The 18851-nt window shown below is 41.0% G+C and overlaps 1 protein-coding gene across 2 annotated transcripts; it reads right to left on the reverse strand.

Annotated features, from left to right (window-relative positions):
* Positions 1 to 2182: 2182 nt before the first annotated feature.
* Positions 2183 to 18378, reverse strand: LOC120822937 (arf-GAP with Rho-GAP domain, ANK repeat and PH domain-containing protein 1). 2 transcript variants are annotated; one of them, XM_078107121.1, is made up of 26 exons: positions 17862 to 18378; positions 17101 to 17183; positions 16904 to 16962; positions 15391 to 15804; positions 15034 to 15132; positions 14769 to 14940; positions 14497 to 14589; positions 14080 to 14184; positions 12197 to 12257; positions 11979 to 12099; positions 11250 to 11514; positions 10920 to 11119; positions 10585 to 10670; positions 10246 to 10428; positions 9940 to 10008; positions 9722 to 9821; positions 9528 to 9572; positions 9263 to 9398; positions 8862 to 8961; positions 6061 to 6262; positions 5742 to 5787; positions 5446 to 5639; positions 5103 to 5312; positions 4787 to 4892; positions 4364 to 4505; positions 2183 to 2930 (listed from the first exon to the last, which is right to left on the reverse strand). In XM_078107121.1, exons 2-26 carry the CDS (start codon positions 17181 to 17183, stop codon positions 2877 to 2879), a joined length of 3345 nt encoding a protein of 1114 aa, XP_077963247.1. In that variant the 5' UTR covers positions 17862 to 18378; the 3' UTR covers positions 2183 to 2876. The 2 variants fall into 2 exon arrangements, with proteins under 2 accessions (XP_077963247.1, XP_077963248.1); XM_078107122.1 differs by lacking the exons at positions 15391 to 15804; positions 16904 to 16962; positions 17101 to 17183; positions 17862 to 18378 and having other exon boundaries at positions 14822 to 14940.
* Positions 18379 to 18851: the final 473 nt, after the last annotated feature.

Below are 18851 nucleotides of genomic sequence, written 5' to 3' on the forward strand. Positions count from 1 at the left end.
TATGTGTAGATATTAGTGAAGGACACATTCTTAGAACACACCGAGCTCCTCTCTCGCTTTCTACAATAATCCGCGTTTTATTAATGTACATGACTAATTCAGCTTCTTTCTGGGAGTCTCTTGTGGTTTCTCCCCTAGCAGGTCTCCTTCTGGACCCTGGTCCTGAGACCTGCCGTGGCCCTGCTGACACCTGCTGCTGCCATCATCATCATCATTATTAGAAATATGAATCATATTACTGTCATCATAAACTAACATTACCCTCTCCTAAAGTCTTTGTGCTTTCCCTCCCCTCAGGCTTCTGTGGATGGTGGTTCTATGTGATGGTGGTTCTATGTGATGGTAGTTCTATGTGATGGTGGTTGTCCCTGCAGGGGTCCTGCCGTGCGCCTGGCTTACTACTCTAGTAATGTAAAAGATGTATAATACATTCAATTCCTATGACAGACATGATTCAAACAATTGAGTTTGGCATCAGGAAGTTGCAGGTCATCCAAGACATCCTTGAAGTCTGACAAGAGATACAGTTGAGTATTGTCTGCATAACAATGGAGGTTTATGCAGTGTTTTCACAGAACCTTGTGGGACTCCGTGACCAACATTGGTGGTCTTTGAGGATTCACCGTTTACAAGCACAAACTGGGATCGATCCGATAAGTAGGATTCAAACCAGCTGAGTGCAGTTCCTTTGATACCAATCAAATATTCTAGTCTCTGAAACAGGATACAATGATCAATGGTGTCAAATGTCAAAGGATGTGTGTATCTGTTGGTAAAACAATGAAACAAAAGGTAGGAGGTAAAAACTCAAAGTAAATCCTAGCTGCAATAGCGAGATACAATAACTGTTGCTCTAGTACAGCTCCCTGTCTCACTGATGGGGACCACTCTAGACTCTGGCTCTGTCTTTCTCCGTTTATTTCTTTGCAAGGGAAAAAAGGTGACAACAGCTACGTGCTCAGTAGACCACCAAGAACCTTCCTCTTCCCATAACAGGCCGGGCAGTTCTTCTACCTACAGGTGGCCTCCAAACCAACTTGTTGTGTCTCTACAGCCAGGAGACATCTTATCGGTGTGAGACACTCCAGCCACACCAACCCAGCATTGGCAGTGTATAACCTTGTTCGTTCAATTAAACATTTTGAAGGTTTGCATACATTTTTCCATTAGAATATAAACTCAAAAGAACAAGAAACAACAAAGTGCAATTTCATTAAATAAGCTGGACATTACATTACATGTCATTTAGCCAATATGTATAGATGACTAGAATATGGTTCATATCATTCAAATGTTGATGCATACATATACTACATACATTATATAAAACAAACAAAGAGATCAGGTCTGTAGAGAGCAGTGTTGGCAGTAACGCGTTACTGTAATTCCACTACTTTTAGCGCTAACGAGCATGTAACAAAGTATTTCTTTTAAGAAATTAACGCAGTTACAATTACTGAAATTGAAATGAGTTTGTTACTCGCGTTACTCTCTTTTGTGACGCGAAGCGGAGGGCCGGCAAATAGTTAGTAAACAGCTGCCTGTCAGCACTAAACAGTTGTGCGTCACAGAATAGTCGCGTACGTGCACGTAAACAGCATCGCGTCGCTCATGAGGAAAGAGCGCAGGATGCTGCAGGCGTCGCTCCACGCAAACAACCAGCGCTCCTCTTCACACGGACTGCAGAGCAGCCGATGAACCGGCCGAGCTGATTGATCGATCGCTGTGTTGGAGATGAGATGCATCCTGTCAACTGTCGAGTCAGTTGCCTTCAGGCAAACGCCTCAAACAGTTATTCTGTATTAAGTTAAGTTTTAAAAAGGACTTTTGTACTATTGCTTGATTTGAAGGTCTGTTGCCCTGTTGATTACAATAAAATATGTTTATTGTGTTTGACTGTTCAGTACTATTTATATTCATTACATTTAAAAAGCAGACATAAAAGTAACTTTCCAGAGTAACTAATTACTTTTGATACACAGTAACTGGTAAGTAATTCAATTACCTTTAAAAGAAGTAACTAGTAACTGTAACTAAACACTCATTTTCAGTAACTTGCCCAACACTGGTAGAGAGTAAGTAGACACAAATAGTGCCTGGTTCAAAGACCCTGGGCAGTCCGGTTCTCACTCGGAATCAAACCAGCTACCTGTTCACATAAAGTCATGTTTAGGAGCCTGAGAACTGTCACACAATAGACCACATCATAGTTTATTTTCATCTTCACTGAACACAAGAACAGCGTCCATTTTACAATCAACAGTCTGGTAAACAAAAAAAAAAAACTGTACAGAAACAGAAAAACTGTAATAATAAAATATAAGATAACATAACGTAAAATTGTGATATACATATATAATAAAAGATAACATAATGAAACAAGAAAATAAAGATAAGATATATCATAAAATATATGCTAGTATAGATAAGTTAACAAAAGATAGTCAAATAAAATGTCCAATTATAACGTCTAACATAAAAGATAAAACCATAACAGATAATATAATACAAGAAACAAGAAAACATGATGTAATAAAAAATAATGACGAGTATATTACGTCACAAGTTTCCTTGTGATGAAATTGAAAAAACAGAAAACTGTAATAAAATATAAGATCATAAAATATAAAGATAACCTAAAATAATATTATGTATATATATTATGTAAAATATAATAAGATAATGAATTGTAATTCAATTTATTCAAAGGATGCACAATGTGACACTTTCTTACAACAAAAGAAATGATCTGAAAATATTTAAACATGAAATCAAACTATCATTATTAACCCATAAACCATTAAAAGGTCCGATAAAAGAGATTAGTTTATGAATAAATATCAGCTGTGAGAACGCAAAGAAATAGGTCTTCCTCTTCAGAAGACGGTGATCTGCTCCTCCTCCTCCTCCTCCTCCTCTCTCTCAGGAGTCTGTAAACAAAACAAACAATGTCTAAAATATTCTATAAAGTATTTATATACATTCATGATTAATTTAATGTGTTGCAAATAATGTAAACATAGATCTCAACAGCACACACACACACACACACACGCAACATTAAAATATTTTAACGCAGTTAATGCATCTTTGTTTACTTCCGGTCATCCGGTGTGACAAGGGCGTAACCACGCACTCTTTGGGGGGGGTCGCGCCCCCCCCCCCCAATATTGAGAAAATACCAATCTGTCCTCCCCAATATACAGCAGAAGTTATGTAAAATATATATTGTCATCACATTTATTTTCACTTTATTTCTGTTTGTTAAGAAAAACCCACCGGGACAACCACCCCCCACTGTTGACCAAAAAATAGGAATAATAAAGTAAACAAATTAAAAAAACACAGTAGGATATATTCTCTGTCCTTCTGCTTTTGGAGTCTCTTTTCTTGGTATTATGCTTGATGGTTCTGTATAAATTCCGGGATCATTCAATTGGAAACTTTCCACGGGAATTAACGGGAATATACAGGAATTAACAGGACATTTTGGGGTAATTTAACTGTATTACCTTGTCATATGCAGACATGCATGCAAACATTTCTAATACAACTTTTAGAATAGACATTTTTGACTTTTGTGACATTTTGTGAAAAAAAAAAAAACAGGACAGCTAGGTGGCGGTAAAATAACTAACTGACAACCAACAGAGACACATAGCAGAGAACTGTGCAGAGGAATTCCTCCGCGTGTCTCAGTGAGACAGGGAGCTGTACTAGAGTAACAGTTATTGTATCTCGCTATTGCAGCTATAGTTTTGTGAAGTACCACGTTGTCCAGGTATAGTGGGTTAGGGTTAACTAGTCCAGGTATAGTGGGTTAGGGTTAACTAGTCCAGGTATAGTGGATGTGTGCTCTTAACTGTAGAGGCCTTCTGCTGTCGTGATGTCAATAGGGAGCTCATTCCACTATTTAGCAGCTAACTTATCAATAACTTCAACAATCACTTTAGTTTCATCAACTCCGCCTGCAAGGGATTTAAGAAGAAAATATCCACGTAAGAGTTGGGCACATTTGTCCCCGTTTCTGTCCTTGCTGTAGCATTGAAGTTTGTGCAGCTACAAACAACCAAATGCTCCTTATTGGTTAAAACACGTGCTGCCGCCCCCAAGGCAAAGCCGATTAACAACCCCCCCATGACCCATGGTGTGTCTGTGTATTTAGAGACGATGAGCAACGCACTTTAAAACTAATAATAATTTAAAAAACTGCCTTGACGCTCAATGGAATAATTGCCGGCTTTAATTAACGAATGAGATAATAATAATGTGTTAACTTGCAAAGCCTTAGTATGTATGTATGTAGGTACACACACACACACACACACACACAGCATAAATCTATACGTGTAAATAACTTTACCATGAACAGCAGCGCATGGTGGATGATGAACTCTCTGGTGAGTCTCACCAGATCCTGGTTCAGAGTTTGAAACAGAGTCGGCACCAGAACAAGAGCCAGGTTCTGAGCCGACATGCGGTTCACCTGAGAGAACACCTGGACCCTAAGGAAGAGAACCAGGTGAGCTCATGTAGATCCTGGTGCTCAGGTAGACTTGCAGCACATGCCAGTTTTATATAGATGTATTAAGTACACAAATGCTATCTTATATTAATGGGGAGAATTCGGTTTCTTCAAAAGACACATTTTTAATAGAAACACATCAGTCCAAAAGCAATATGTTTTTTGTGTGTAATTTTGCACTTAATTGACACTCAAAATGACAACATCTGCAGGACAAACATCAGTGTGTCTGTTGTGTGTGTGTGTGTGTTTATGCGTTACATGTAAAAGTGTCCAAACAGTGCGCTCAGTGTTGCTCGGTTGTCGTCAGGCAGTTGCCGGAGCAATCGTCGGTAAGATGAAAACCTGGAGCGTTCATCTGCGATCACTGAAAGAGAAAAAGTGCCATACTTTAGTATTGTCATTTTTACTACTACGGTTAATACTGCAGTAGTACTAATACTGTGGTACTACAACTATAGTATTACCACTGGTAGTACTTCTGGTATATACTAGTAATAGTAACCTTGGCAATACTACAGTTGTAGTACTCCAGTGGTAATACTACTCCAGTAGTAGAAGTACAGAAGGTACTAACTTGCAGTGTGTATCCATTGCTGTCTCTCTCTCTCAGGGATCAAACCCTCCTGCTGGCGGACATATTGTTTGAGGGCGGAACCAGCATCTAATACGCCCTGCTCATCACTCTCCAGAGGGGTGGAGCTAGGTGATGTCATCAGAGACTCCACCAATTTGCTGACTTTGGTTGCGAGGCCACAGCGGCGGTATATGCCGTCCACATTTAGTCCTGAGAGACAGGCAGAGAGACACACGGACAGACAAACAGATTCTTTGCAGGTATGTAGTTTTCTCACTTCACTGTCTCTGAATGTAATATAATGTGATATATTTATATAGTATATAAAATAACCTTCTCTTACCAAAGCTGGTGATGTGGGATATGCAGCGTTCGATGGCGGGCGGGACGGAGCCCCTCAACAAGTCCTTCACCGGGTACAGGGAGCGACGAGCTGCACCCCCATTGGCTGTGGGAGTACACCTCCTCAGAGCCACCTGCAGCTGAGTGAACCAGCACTCACAGCTGTGCTGCTCCTCAAACCGCAGTGACACTCTCCTGATGGGGACAAGACGCATCCTGTGATACGTACACCTGAGGACCTCAGCCTATCAAATGTCAGGACACAGTAGTGCAGTAAGAATCAAAGAGGTGGCACACCTGTCTGCCGTCACCATGGTGATGAAGTTTTCAGTGGGATCCATTTCTGAAACAGAGTTTTAGAAACACATTTCAGAGATGCATTTGTTTATCCAAACCAAGTACATGAGTTTAAATACTTATAGATACTGATGCCTCCCTTGATACATAATAATATGGGTACAGCTCTTACAATAAGATGACATTATTTTCATCAGATGTTCTTCACTATAAATCCCGCATACAAGAGGATATTTCCTTTTTGATTCTGCTGGTGAATCAAAAAGAGATTCTTAATCTGGGTACAGGTGAAGCCGTAGGGAAATAAAAATACTGTTACCATGGTGACTGATCATGTCCAGATCCATCATCAGAGTCTGCTGTGTATGTTTGTGGACGGGTAGAAGACTGACGCCGTCCTCCATCAGTAACAACCAGGCATCAGAGTGACTAGAGGATCCGCCCACATCAACCGGACGCACTTTACTGACTGCAGAAGCTCCGACCATTTTCTCATTAGACACACCCCCTGGAAGGATCACCTGCAAAGCAAACCCCAGGTTACACTACTGACTAGAACTCTTATAGTGATAGTTATAGTGATCACTATAAGAGGGATCACTAGAACTCATGTTACACAACCCTGTGAGCACAAGACTTAATTTCAACATTAAAATCTGAAGCAGTGTTGAAATTAGGTATGAACAGCTCATCAACGTCTTTTCAATCAGTTTCAACGTAGATGAAACGTCCCAAAAAACATAAATCTGTTGATAATGTGTCATATTGTAACGTAAGGCTGAAAGGGAGAATATGTTAAGATTTTCATAATTAATGACCTGGTTGAAAGACGTGATTTCAACCTTTTTAACATTTCACTTCAAACGTCATAAATGTGGAACTGCAAATGCTTTTAAGACATAATCATGCGGGCAATTTTAAAAATTACTTTTAAATATGTAACTCTGCTGACATCTGTAACGCCCATGCGCGAGTTCTTAGTCGCTTGCAGAGCTTCGACCGGATGCAGCACGAGGCGAAGTTTGTACGCAGCAGAGCGACATAAACGGGCTGATAGAACCACGACTGCCGGCTCCAATGCTCTGGAAGTACGGGAGGGTTTGAATGAAGCACACCTGGAGCTATAACCGGTTGTTTTACTTGCTGCCCACTCGATACGGGAAACACTGTTCTTTTTGGTAAGCTAGTTAGCGTTAGTGCAGGTAGTTTGCTAGTTAGCATGCTAGCGTTCAGCATGATGACCTGGACAAAACGTAAACCTCCAATATTTATGTGTGTTTGGTGTTGCTGTACTCATACAATAGCATTGCCTTGCCCATTTCATATTGAAAATACTTATTTCAGCAACAGGGGCTAAATACAGATTGTATGGGCGAAGGGTTGAATTCAACAAGTTGTGGTCTGTAAACAAGAGGGCCATGCTTAAAGAAAAAATAGTGTGTGAAAAAGTGTGATACTGTGTAATAGATTTGGAAATGTTACTCCAGAAATGCAATGAGTTGCAGATTAGTTGCTAGTTTACAATGTAAACAATGTTTACTTAACAATATTAAGATTTAAAGATGGAGGAAGCATAAAGCCAAATTTGATGCTGTAGCTACATAACTGAGGATGGACCAGAGGGATCTTTTACACACAAGGGTTCTAACACACGTGCTGCTGTTATCATTAGTCACTTTACTATTACGGTTATCATAAACCTAAATTACCAACTTTGTTGGTCTTCCTCACAGGTTTCTGTGGATGAAGGTTATATTTGGGGGGTTTCAGGTCAGGATGTTGCATGTTTACAGACTGCAATGCTCTCTGACACTAATTTGTGATTTTGGGCTATACGAAATAAAATGATTTGAATTCACTTAACACGTTTACCAGAATAATCTGCAATATGTGCACCTGAGGGGTGTTGCGCACATTCTGACTTCCCTTTAAACAAAGAATCATCAAGTGACGATGATTTCATATATACTATCCCACTTCAATTGACTCAGGGCCAGCTCTTGTTACAGAATCTGAAAATGAAGTTCCCAAGATTTAGAAAATGTCCTACAAAAACCTATCTAACTTGTGAGTTCCCAGCGAGCATTTTTACTTTGAACGTCTAAATGTAGACTTCTACTTTTAGAGCAGTTGTCAACGTGATTTTCAATATTAGCTTCCAAATATCGTTCCAAATCGTTTCTTTGTAAACCTCTAAAATAATGATGTAGCACAAAGTCGAGGATGAAACATTACCGTATTAAAAATCACGTTGAAATGTTGTCTAAACAACATCCGGTCAATTTTCTAAATAAAAGTTTTTGAAGTTTTTCTTCTTTTTGAAGAACCTGAAGTACCACTTGAAGCGTCACGCAGCATTGAAGCAGCCTACGAACTACAAACAACCAATGGAGCGAGACTTGGGAAGACTATGTTGGATGCAGCATGGGGGAGAACTGTGGACAAACCAACGAAGAAGAATGAAGCATCCTTAGAATCACACCAAATGAAGCACGGAAGAGCCTCCCCAAGACACACGCCATGAGGAGAACACACGAGTTGTATGAAACAGAGTGACGGCGTTACAACGAGCACCAACTGTTGCTCTCACTGACGACATGCACACGCACACGGCAGTCTGAAGTACAACAACTGCACTTGTGGAAGAGAAGTTCTTCATCATCTGGAAACGTAAATTACCTCGCCTGTCTTAGCAACCGGCTCGGTGCAGAGTAAGAAAATGTAAAGTCAGAGGAATAAAAAAAGTGGTCGTTAAAAGTAAATTTATTCATTGTATAACTGCTCAATTTGATTGAGATTCAAAAGAAATCCAAAAGAAAGCCATAGATTTTGTGCTGGACCACTTTACCTCACTAACAGGGACCCTTACTACTAAACATATGTACTGTATTATGCATCATGCTGTTCCTGATAGGAGATAATTATTTATTCATAACGTTTTATGATGTTGTCATGGTAACATGATAAGTCCCATTCAAATTTACACCATGAGGCAGTCTTTCACAGGCAGTCTTAAGTTTTTAAGGTCTCAGAGGGACTCAGGGGACCTTCAGGGTGTAAACCTGGTGACTCAGTAAGTCCAGGGTATCAGGTCTAAAGGCGTCAGAGGGACTTGTGTACCTTCAGGATGTGAACCAAGTGACTCAGCAGAGCCTCTTTGTTGTCAGCAGCACAGATCAGCTGATTGTTCAGAGTCACCATCTCAAACTGATTAGCCGGTCTGGAAACACACCAAGTTGCCAATGAGGTATACAAAATAGTATTAGGCTAGAAGTACTAGTAGTATCTGTAGTACTAGCGGTAGCATGATTGAATTACTATCAGTATTTTAAGCGTAGTTAATTTATTAGTAATGCCATCTTTATTTAGAGCGTATTAGTATCAGTTTTTATGAGTATAATGAATTTATTTGTGACATTAGTATCAGTGTATTAGTGTGACAGATGCTTTTCGGGCATGCAATATTTCCAACTCTGTTACATTACAATGGGTGTATCTGTAGTATTTGTAGTAGTGTTTACCCTTCTTTGAGGAACACAGAAAGAACTTCTCTCAGGTCCAGAACATCACAGGCGGCCGACTCGTTTTCTAACGAGAAGAGAAAACGATCTTCTTCCAGTTTACCGTGAAGCTCCTCTTCCTCCTCACCTCCACCTCCTGTGTGGACACACACACACACACACACACACACACAGCGGTTAAAGAATATAGTAATCACTTGTTTATAATTTCATATTATATTTCACTTTCATATTAGTTAAATTTTTATTAGTGCATTTGTCCTACCTGAGGAGGCGGAGTCACGATTCTGGGGTAGGTATGGTGGGACATCTATAAAGCAGAAAAAGAAGTGATTTGACAAAAGGATCATGTCCAGGTGACATTATTAATAACAGACAAGATCAAATGTATAATAACATACCATTCATTCTAGTCGTACTAACATATCGTGTGTGTGTGTGTTGGTTTGTGTGTGTTACCTGTGTACTCGTTGAGGCGGAGCAGCTCAGTCTGCAGCGCCTGACCGGCCCTCTCAGCCAAAAGAATGGGGGAGGGCATTTGAGGGTCTGACTGACACACCTGCACACAGGTGATCTCTATGTCAGACATCATGTTAAATAACCACTACTGCAAAAGGTGTGTATGTGTGTTGTCATGTGATGATCTCAGTTGATGATCTTGACTCAAACAATCAGACCTTTGCTCCTGAGCAGATCAGAGACATTGTTTCTTCTATGTTGTCACCACAGACCACCTGACGCAGCCTCTGAAACACACACACACACACACACAATTTATTTAGTTTTGACCAAAAACAAAAATTCTCCCAAGAGGGTTCATCCTCTTACCTTTGAGCCTCACGTGGTCACAGGAAACCCTTCAAGACACCTCAGAGAGCTCAGAGACCATAGGACTACGTGAGGCTCAAAGGTCAGAGGATGAACTCTCTTAGGAGACTTTTATATATATTACATATCTTTATTCATAAACCTTGTTTTCAGACCTGATCCATAAGAGAGAAGGAGGAGGTCAGAGTGTGGACTCGTCTGTAGCAGCCCAGCCTATATTTAGCCTGGATGAACTTTGACCTCTCCTCATCAGACGACCGCGGATTTATCTGCTCCGCCGCCGGCACTGCTGGCGCCCACACCCTATTGGCCAGCCGGTTACCGTGGGCAACAAACAGCTGGCAGAGAAAGGTGTTAACGCCATCAGTGGTTCAGTACAGTTGCGCCCTAAGAGGATAGAACCCCACACTTCTATGAGTGGTTCACCCCCCCCCCCCCCCCCACACACACACCCCTCCCTAACCCATATGAGTGTTTCACTTCCCCCTTTTCACCTGTATGAGCGGTTCATTCCAGACCTTGTTGTCCATCTTCAGACTGCGCACCTTTGACAAGTTGCTGCCCAGAGCTCGATGCTGACCTGAGAACTGATACTGTTAGCATTCAAACCCATGTTGCTCTGCTAGTTAGCATCGCAGCATTCCACAACTTTTATGTGGACTGCTAGCAAAGGTGGTTCAGATAGCTGGTCATCTAAAGAGATTCTCATTCTCAAGTTCCTGAAGGTTCTGGTTTCACAATTCAAGGTCAGCTGCCATTGACCAACTCCTCTTTAGTTGAGTTAGGTCACGACAGAACATGTGAAGTCAATCAAGTCATGTAACTGTACCTGCACAGGCCTGACAGATGACCAGGAGCAGGTTGACCGACGCCCACTCAGGATTGGCCGAGCCGCAGTCGCCGCACACTTTGTTGTCTGGGTTTTCCCAAAGACGCAGCACCACGTTGCTATTGGACAGCGCGCTGCGAATGCTTAAGGAGAGGCCATCCAACCAGACAGGGAGCTCCTTTGACGAATCAACAGACAGGCTACAGGAGGGTGCGGGACAAAGGGGAAGAAGCAATTTAGAGCTAATATAACACACAGCTGGTCAGATGGACCGGCAGTCTGACAGGCATGTGCTCACACAGACAAGTAGTCAGAGAAACCGGTACCTACTTGAAGCTCTTGTAAGGAGTGATGAGGGAGAACGAGTGCTTTCCTGTACACTTCACCAGTGCCACGTTCAGGGGGACAGAGAAGGAGGCGATACCCAGCTGGAAGCCCTCCTTGTTGGGGTAAATCCATAGGTCATGACCCCAGACGGCGGCATAGACCCGGCTCCTTGGGTCCCTGATGGTGATTGGTCCATGGAGTTCCGGGGGAGCAGGGCTTGGTTGCCCTCGGGTTGCTAGCAGAGACGTTACCCAACCTTTTTGAACCTCTGAGAAACAAATAAAGAAGAAAGTATTTTTTGATCACCTCTGGACCCAAAGTTTCAGTCTGGAACCTACAGTAGGATCCAACAGAGACAAGTGGTAACACAGTGCTGTAGCTTGTTACCACAGATCCAGAGATGGTCCAGTAGTGTTTAGTAGAGACCAGTAGAAACAGAGGGCCTCATGTACTTAGGCTTTTGCACCCACTTCAGCCATATTTGTTTTGCACCATGCGCGTTAAAGCATGACGAGCTGGATGAGTGTGCTAAGAAAAGCGCTGATTACCCGATGAACTCCATGTTTGACGTAAGCTGAAGTATCACAGTGTGTGCTTTCTGCCGGTCGGCCGTGGCGCTGAGAGAGCTACATTTGTAAATGTACGTACATAAGGGCCAGAGTGCTGTAGCTTGGTGCCACAGACCTAGAGATGGTCCGGCAGACTCAGTAGACACTAGTAGCAATAGCTTACCCTCATTGTGAGCCATGAAGTCATAATTCTTCTTCCTGATGTTAACAGAGAATCTGCCTTTGTCCTGTTTCTTCACATTAGTGATGCTAGAGACATGAAATAGGACCTCAGAAAACCGGTCCTGATCCGCAGAAAAACACAGTCACTATAAGGACAGGCAGACAGTGAAGCAGGCAGAGTGATACAGTTTATAAAGAAAAGAACGTTGACTGACATACCGTGCGTTTTTTCCAAAGAGACATCAGCTGTCCATCCAACGTTGCCCATAGAACATTGTGTCTGTTAGAGATGAAATAAGTTGTCTGTTTATATTTTGGTCTTCTATCGACCATGAACCATCCATGAACCATCATCGATCAACCATCATGCATCATAAATCAACCAGCATGCATTAAACCACAACCATAGTACATCAACCATCATCTATCAACCATCCTCGATGAACCATCCTCCATCAATCATAATGCATCAACCATCATCCATCAAGTATCAACCATTATCTATCATCTATCTAGAGACCGGGTTAGAACGGTGGGCAGTAATTGAGGGAGGGGCTAGATAAAAGAGCGGGGGGGGTAGTTGAGAGAAGTGAGCTGAAGAGAAGGTAGACTGATGACTGATGTTCCTCCCTCACTGAGAGCAAAACACTCGACAGACTCTGCTGTCCTTGCTCTGAAATAGTGGAACGAACTCTGATGAAATCAGGACTGCAGAGAGCCTTCACATCTTCCGCCACAAACTAAAGACACACCTCGTCAGACTATACCTTGACGAAAAACAGATTGTAGCACTTAAATTGTACTTATAATGGCTCTATAGCAAGTTGTTGTAAATCAACTTATTTAATGAAATTTCACTTTGTTGTTTCTTTTGAGTTTGTATCCTTATGGTTGAAATGGACTTATTGTAAGTCGCTTTGGACAGAAGCATCAGCTAAATTACATGTAATGTGTCAACCATCACCCATCATGCTTCATGGATCAGCAATCATGAATCAACCATCAAGTTAACATGCATTAACAATCATCTATCATCCATAAACCATCCATCTATTAACAACCATCATACATCAATCATGTATCATCTATTATCCATCAACTATCATCATTGACCACTGAACCATCATCCATCAGCCATCTTGCATCAATCTAGGAACCCTGACCTGTTTTTTGGCTTCTGCTCCAGAGATGGCACACCCATTTAAAAAAGTGTAATTACTCTGGAACTACTTTGTAGGATAAAGGGGAACCCCTGTGATTGTTCTGATGTGTAAGAAAAAGTTAATATGTTACTTTTCCCTTTAAAACCCTTCAGATTTTGAGAATCGCCTGAAATAAATGTACTGACAGGGTATCCAGCCCTACAAAACATGGAGATACCAGAGTAAAAACATGTCTACTTAATAGCCCAGTGTGTGGACAGTAATCATGGGAAGTGTTATGTTCAGAGAGTAAAGATTACTAGGACAGGCTTTTGTGAAGGCCTCACGGCAGAGAAACTAGAGTACTTAAAATCTTGGAGTCACGCAAGATGGCTACTGCATGTATTGTAGTGCAAAAAGAGCGTATTCATTTAGTGATTTTTTTCAAAATGACGAAAGTACGAGTTACTTATGAGTTTTCCATTCCAAGGACCTTGATGTTCCTTGGTGTTTTTTTACTCTTTAATTCGGCAATGTATCACTAGATTCAGTGCCTTCTTGGCTAGCAATTTGGCGTGTTGTTTTTTGTGTTAGCTTTTAGCTACAACTGAGTGTTCAACTTTTGCACTGCCGATTGCAATAATTCTGAACTAATTTGCATAAGATATTTTCTAACTCTTGTAATACTTTTTACAAGAGTATATAAATTTGTGGGAATCTAACGCGTCGTGTGAAGCATTCATACTTTTGTTAGTGATGAGTAGACAGGATTCCGGTTCAAAGTTAGGGTTAAAGTTCTTTACCAGTTTTGTACCAAATTTGAAGACTCGGGGTGCGACAGGATTCATACCATCAACTATCTATCATCCATCAACCATCATCCATCTTGCATCAACCATAAATGATCTATCAACCATCATGCATCAACCATCATCCATCCTCCCTGATGATAAAAGTTACCTGAAACCCTTCCAGACATCCAACCAGCTGGCTCTGACTACAGCGTTCTGAGAAGTTAACATTGCACCTCCTCCCTTCTTCCTGGACACTCGAATAGTTGCCGCTCTTTGGGACAAAGACAATGTCAAGAAAAACAACCCATTCTGGGACAGTTAGCTTAGATAGAAGACACAGCACAACAAAGTGAGAAAGTTTACTATTAACTTACAGTTTTTGATGTCCGCCCCCACTCTACTACTTGCAAAATGTCTTGCTTTAATAGTAACATCAATGAGAACCAACACCTCCGTCCTGCACCCTCCATCAAAGTGAAATGCTTTCTGGGACACTTATCCATCACCAGATACTTCGGGGCGTTGTTTTAGTTTACATCTGTACTTAAGACATCACCACCACAGGCATGTTATATTGGTGTACCTCGGAGTCTTTTGTTTCAGAGGCTTTCCTGAACGGCCAGAAGAACGAGGAGGGGGCAGGGCCGGCCGAGTGGGGACCACACAACCTGAAGAACTGGACGAGAGAAAAAGGGTACCAACAATTAGGAAGTAGTAGTAGTACTACTAGGAAGCGAGTAGCTAGTACAACTACTACCAAAAATGGCAGCACATAATACACTGTTCAATACTGATAGTAGTACTACTAATCACATCTAGTAATAATACTACTAGTATTTACTGTGATATACATACTCTTTGATGTTTGGGTCGGAAGCAAGATCTCCTCCTGAGGGGGCGGGGCTAACCTCAGTATCTTCCTCCTCATTGGATGAATCTGTGTCAGCTTCGTCTTGGCTTGCCCAGCAAGCCAAAACTGTGATGTAGGGACTTTCTTCTTTGATGGTGTGAGGAGACAGTTCACAAACTGCCAAAAGAACACACAAAAGAATAATAAGGCATGCAGGAGGTGTAAAGAGCAGGAGGTGACCCACAAAAAGAGGTTTAACTGCGTGAGTACCGTCCTCCATCGGCTCAGCAGCTCGCTCTAGGGGAGGCAAGGGTTCTCCTGCACCCTGCTCCAAGGCCGACATCACCAACTGTGACAACCCTGCAACATCTGGACAAAAGCCAATCAGGTGAAAGCTCATTAGTCATTTTAGGCAACGAGAGCTGTATTCCCCAGACATTTAAAGACATTCCATAGTTGTGTAAAGTAACATAAGCAGAAGTAGCATCCCAACGGGTTTTAAAAACACCTGCATTTCCCCACCCCCATTAAAACCTGATAGTAGCGGAGGACCTTTACTTTGACGAGGTGCTCAAAGACAGTTCGTACAAATAGCTATGCCTCTGTATGATTGGTTGGTGGACGTACCTGTGTGAGTGTCTCCGTTGCTCAGAAGTGAGGGGGGTTGGTATTTATCAGCTGAGGGTGACAGGGTTGTGGAGCATACAACAGGATTGCTGGTGATTCCCGCTAAACTGGTGATGTTAGCTAATGACTTAATAATGCTATTAAAGCTAACAGTGCTAGCAGTAGGTACAGGTGTAGCATTGGTGGCGGGGTTTAACTCAGCAGCAGCAGGGTTTTCCACAGCGCTAGCTGGCCCTGCTAAGCCAGATTTGTGGGTACTGTTAGCCATACTGTCTATGGAGGGGGGGGGTGATGAAGTTGGCGGAGTATCGTTTCCAGTGCTGGTGGTGATGATATCACTAACGCCAACCAAAGTCGGGAAGAAGGCTCCATGCCCTGACCCGACGCAAGAAGGAAGAGGAGGAGCTCCTTCACCTGAGAAATACAAGTGAAATCATCACCTGACATCATTTGACCAATCACACAGACAGCTTTGTGTCTTTTGTTTACTCTGTCGTCCACTAGAGCTGATCAGACTCTAAAATACTACAGATACATTATTTTCTGTAATTTATTGGTTTATTTGATAAGGGACGGTGCACATTAATAAAACATTACAATGTGCCATATTTAGCCAAAAGGCTATTTTTCATCTGGGGTCCCAAGTGACAGAGGTTACAAAATAGACAGGAGATAAGATTCATTTAAAAATGCTGGCGGTTTACAATGCGTACGCAGAATAAAACTGCTATACATTGTCAAGTAAAAACAAGACATGCATAAGTCACACTTTCACAATAAAGTCAAATTGAATTTGTATTAAAGTTTTAACCTTATGCTTATAATATAATATAATAATATTTCATATGTACAGTCTCAACAATGCCTCTCTCGCTCTCTATATATATATATATATATAAAACATTTGGTGACTTCACTTCACCTCTTGTTTCTAGTACAAACCAGCGTGTATGAAGAGTTTTCTATTTATTATTAAGTGGATTAGCTAAGGAAAGTCACGTGAGCTGTACTTCCTGTGACTCCATCTTCACCAGGTAGAAGACTAACTGGTTCCAGATGATCACCAGTCTGCTGATTCTACCAACAACAACAAAAGCTACAAACCGGTTTGCCTGCTGCAACTCAACTAAAAATAAATGTAATCCGCTTCAGTCTGATCTCAAATCCGAATTAGTAAAAAAGACGTTTGAGTCAGATTTAGAATAAGTGAGAACACAATATTTAGTCAGTTCATTGTTCCTGAAGTTAATCCTTCTGGGGTTTTTCTTACTTTTGAATTTATCCATTTATTATATTCAAACTAATAAAACTCACAGATGCCAAAAGGGAGACTGGGGGAGGTCAAAGTTAACTTACGCTTTGATTAAGTTAACGGTAAATTAGGTTAAGGTTAACGTTAGTTAAGGCTTATGTTCGGTTAAAGTTGTGATAGTGGTTATGGTAAGTCTCCAGGAAATCAATGTAAGTTCTCTAAAAGCCATGGAAACACAACCGTGTGTGTGTGTGTGTGTACCTGTGCTCAGGTGAACCCCATTAGAGACAACTGCTTGCAGAGCTTCACCATTCATGTCTCTGAAAAACAAACTTTGTGTTTGAATCTGACTATCCATGTTTGGTTTATGGGTGTTTGTGTGTGTGTGTTTATTTACGAGTCTGTATGTGTGTCCGTGTTCATGTGTGTATGTAGAAATAAAAAAAAAGTGGGCTGACTTGTCCAAAGGGGAGGTGGAACTCAGAGTGTCCCTCATGTAACAAGCTCGAGGCTTCGGAACAGGATGTGGAGGAGGAGTCATCTGGAAAAGGAGATTCTAATTACAAGGAAACTTGGCCAATCAGGAACATCACAGTCCAAGAACCTCACCAATCAGGAACCATCACAGTCTAGTGACAAGAGGAACTGACCAATCAGGAACCATCACAGTGTAAAGATAAGAAACTGATCAATCAGTCGAAAAATAAGAGAACCTGACCAATCAGGAGCCATAAAATGAGGCACTAAAATAATCCCTTACACATAAACATTTGAATAATTTCCCTTTTTTACTTGGTTTTGTTGTTGTTCACTCTTTCTCTCTTAACTTTGCTGGAATTCGAAATAGCTGCTAGTCAAATGTGAATCAAGCTTGTAGTCAATCGATAATCACTCAGCAGCTACAGAGCTGAAATTTTAAAAATAAAGCAGTGGGACCAGTGAGGATGCAGGTGTTATTAGGGTTAATGGTTGACCTTCTGAATGGGAAGTCTGTACTTAAAAAATCACAGGTAGCATTGAGTAATAGTTTAATATTACTCAATGCTGCCTGTTTTCATAAACAATAAATTCATTATTCAGTAAGATGTTCACATTAATAGCTTAATATTTCTTTATTCACTAAGACGTTTATAGTAGTTAAAAAGTATTTAAAAACTGCAAGAACGACAATAAACTTCAAGATTAGTTTTTAGAGAAGTTTCAGATAAACAGCTCTTACCTTATTAAAATTTCCGTCGAAGAACACCAGAGATCCTTGCTGCTTACCGGTCGCTCTCGCTGCTTTCCTTACCTGTTTGTCTCTCACCTGTCCAACTGTTTACCTGGTCACCTGTCTGACTGTTTATCCGTCGAATTGTCTGACTGTTTAACTTTTCACCGATCTACCTGTTAACCTGTTTACGTGTCTGTTTCGTCACCTCGTTACCTATCTGCCGGTTAACCTGTTTACGTGTCTGTTTCGTCACCTGGTTAACTATCTGCCTGTTTACCTGTCTACCTACCTGCCTGTTCACCTGTTTTTCTGTTTACCTGGTGCCTCGGTTCTGAGGTGTTAGACGTTGAAGTTCCCCTCTTTAAAATCTACCTGCACTTCTAAGCTCTGAACCGTCAGATAAACTCCCTACAGGTGTGTCTCTCTGTCTCTGTTAGGACATGAGTGAGGTGATTCATTCCTATGCATTAAAGGGTTAAGTCACAAGCAGACAACTAAAACTGTGATTGGTTAGCAGGTACACACCTGTACAGGAAGCTCAGGAAGCTAATCAGTTGTTTTTACTGCCTTGTTTTTACAGTGAAACGTTCAACAGGTTCAACCTGCTGAAGGAATGTAGGTGTCTGTGTGTTTGTGTTTGAACTTTCACATGTTTAAGTTGTTGTTTTTCTAACCTTGATAAAAACTGATTCAGACTTCAACTTTCAGCCTTAATAGTTCATTTTAATCTGTACAACTTTATTGATACAATTGTGATATAGCCTCCAGATTAAAAATATCTGGTTTTTGCATCAGACTAAAAACAAATTAGCACTTTTATCAACTTGAAGAATTATATCTTACTGACATTTAAAACATAAAAAGTCTATTCTCATTTTTTTTCTTAGGAAACCGAGAACTGAAAAAGTGAGTTTTTTTTTTACGGTGTACAGTATAAATAAAATATATTGTTATTAACTCTATAAGACAAAACAATGTTGTTCTATAACTAACGTT

The sequence above is a fragment of the Gasterosteus aculeatus genome, chromosome 7 (genome assembly GCF_964276395.1).
Source record: "Gasterosteus aculeatus chromosome 7, fGasAcu3.hap1.1, whole genome shotgun sequence".
Lineage (NCBI taxonomy): Eukaryota > Metazoa > Chordata > Actinopteri > Perciformes > Gasterosteidae > Gasterosteus > Gasterosteus aculeatus.

Bases quoted from the DNA above. Each gene is read 5' to 3' on its own strand.
- LOC120822937 (XM_078107121.1), bottom strand. From the start codon at position 17,183: ATGACTCCTCCTCCACATCCTGTTCCGAAGCCTCGAGCTTGTTACATG. The intron at 14,590-14,768 runs GTATGTATATCA...TCTCTCGTCCAG, and splicing joins TCCGACCCAAACATCAAAGA to TTCTTCAGGTTGTGTGGTCC. The intron at 12,100-12,196 runs GTATGTCAGTCA...TCTGCGGATCAG, and splicing joins CTCTTTGGAAAAAACGCACG to GACCGGTTTTCTGAGGTCCT.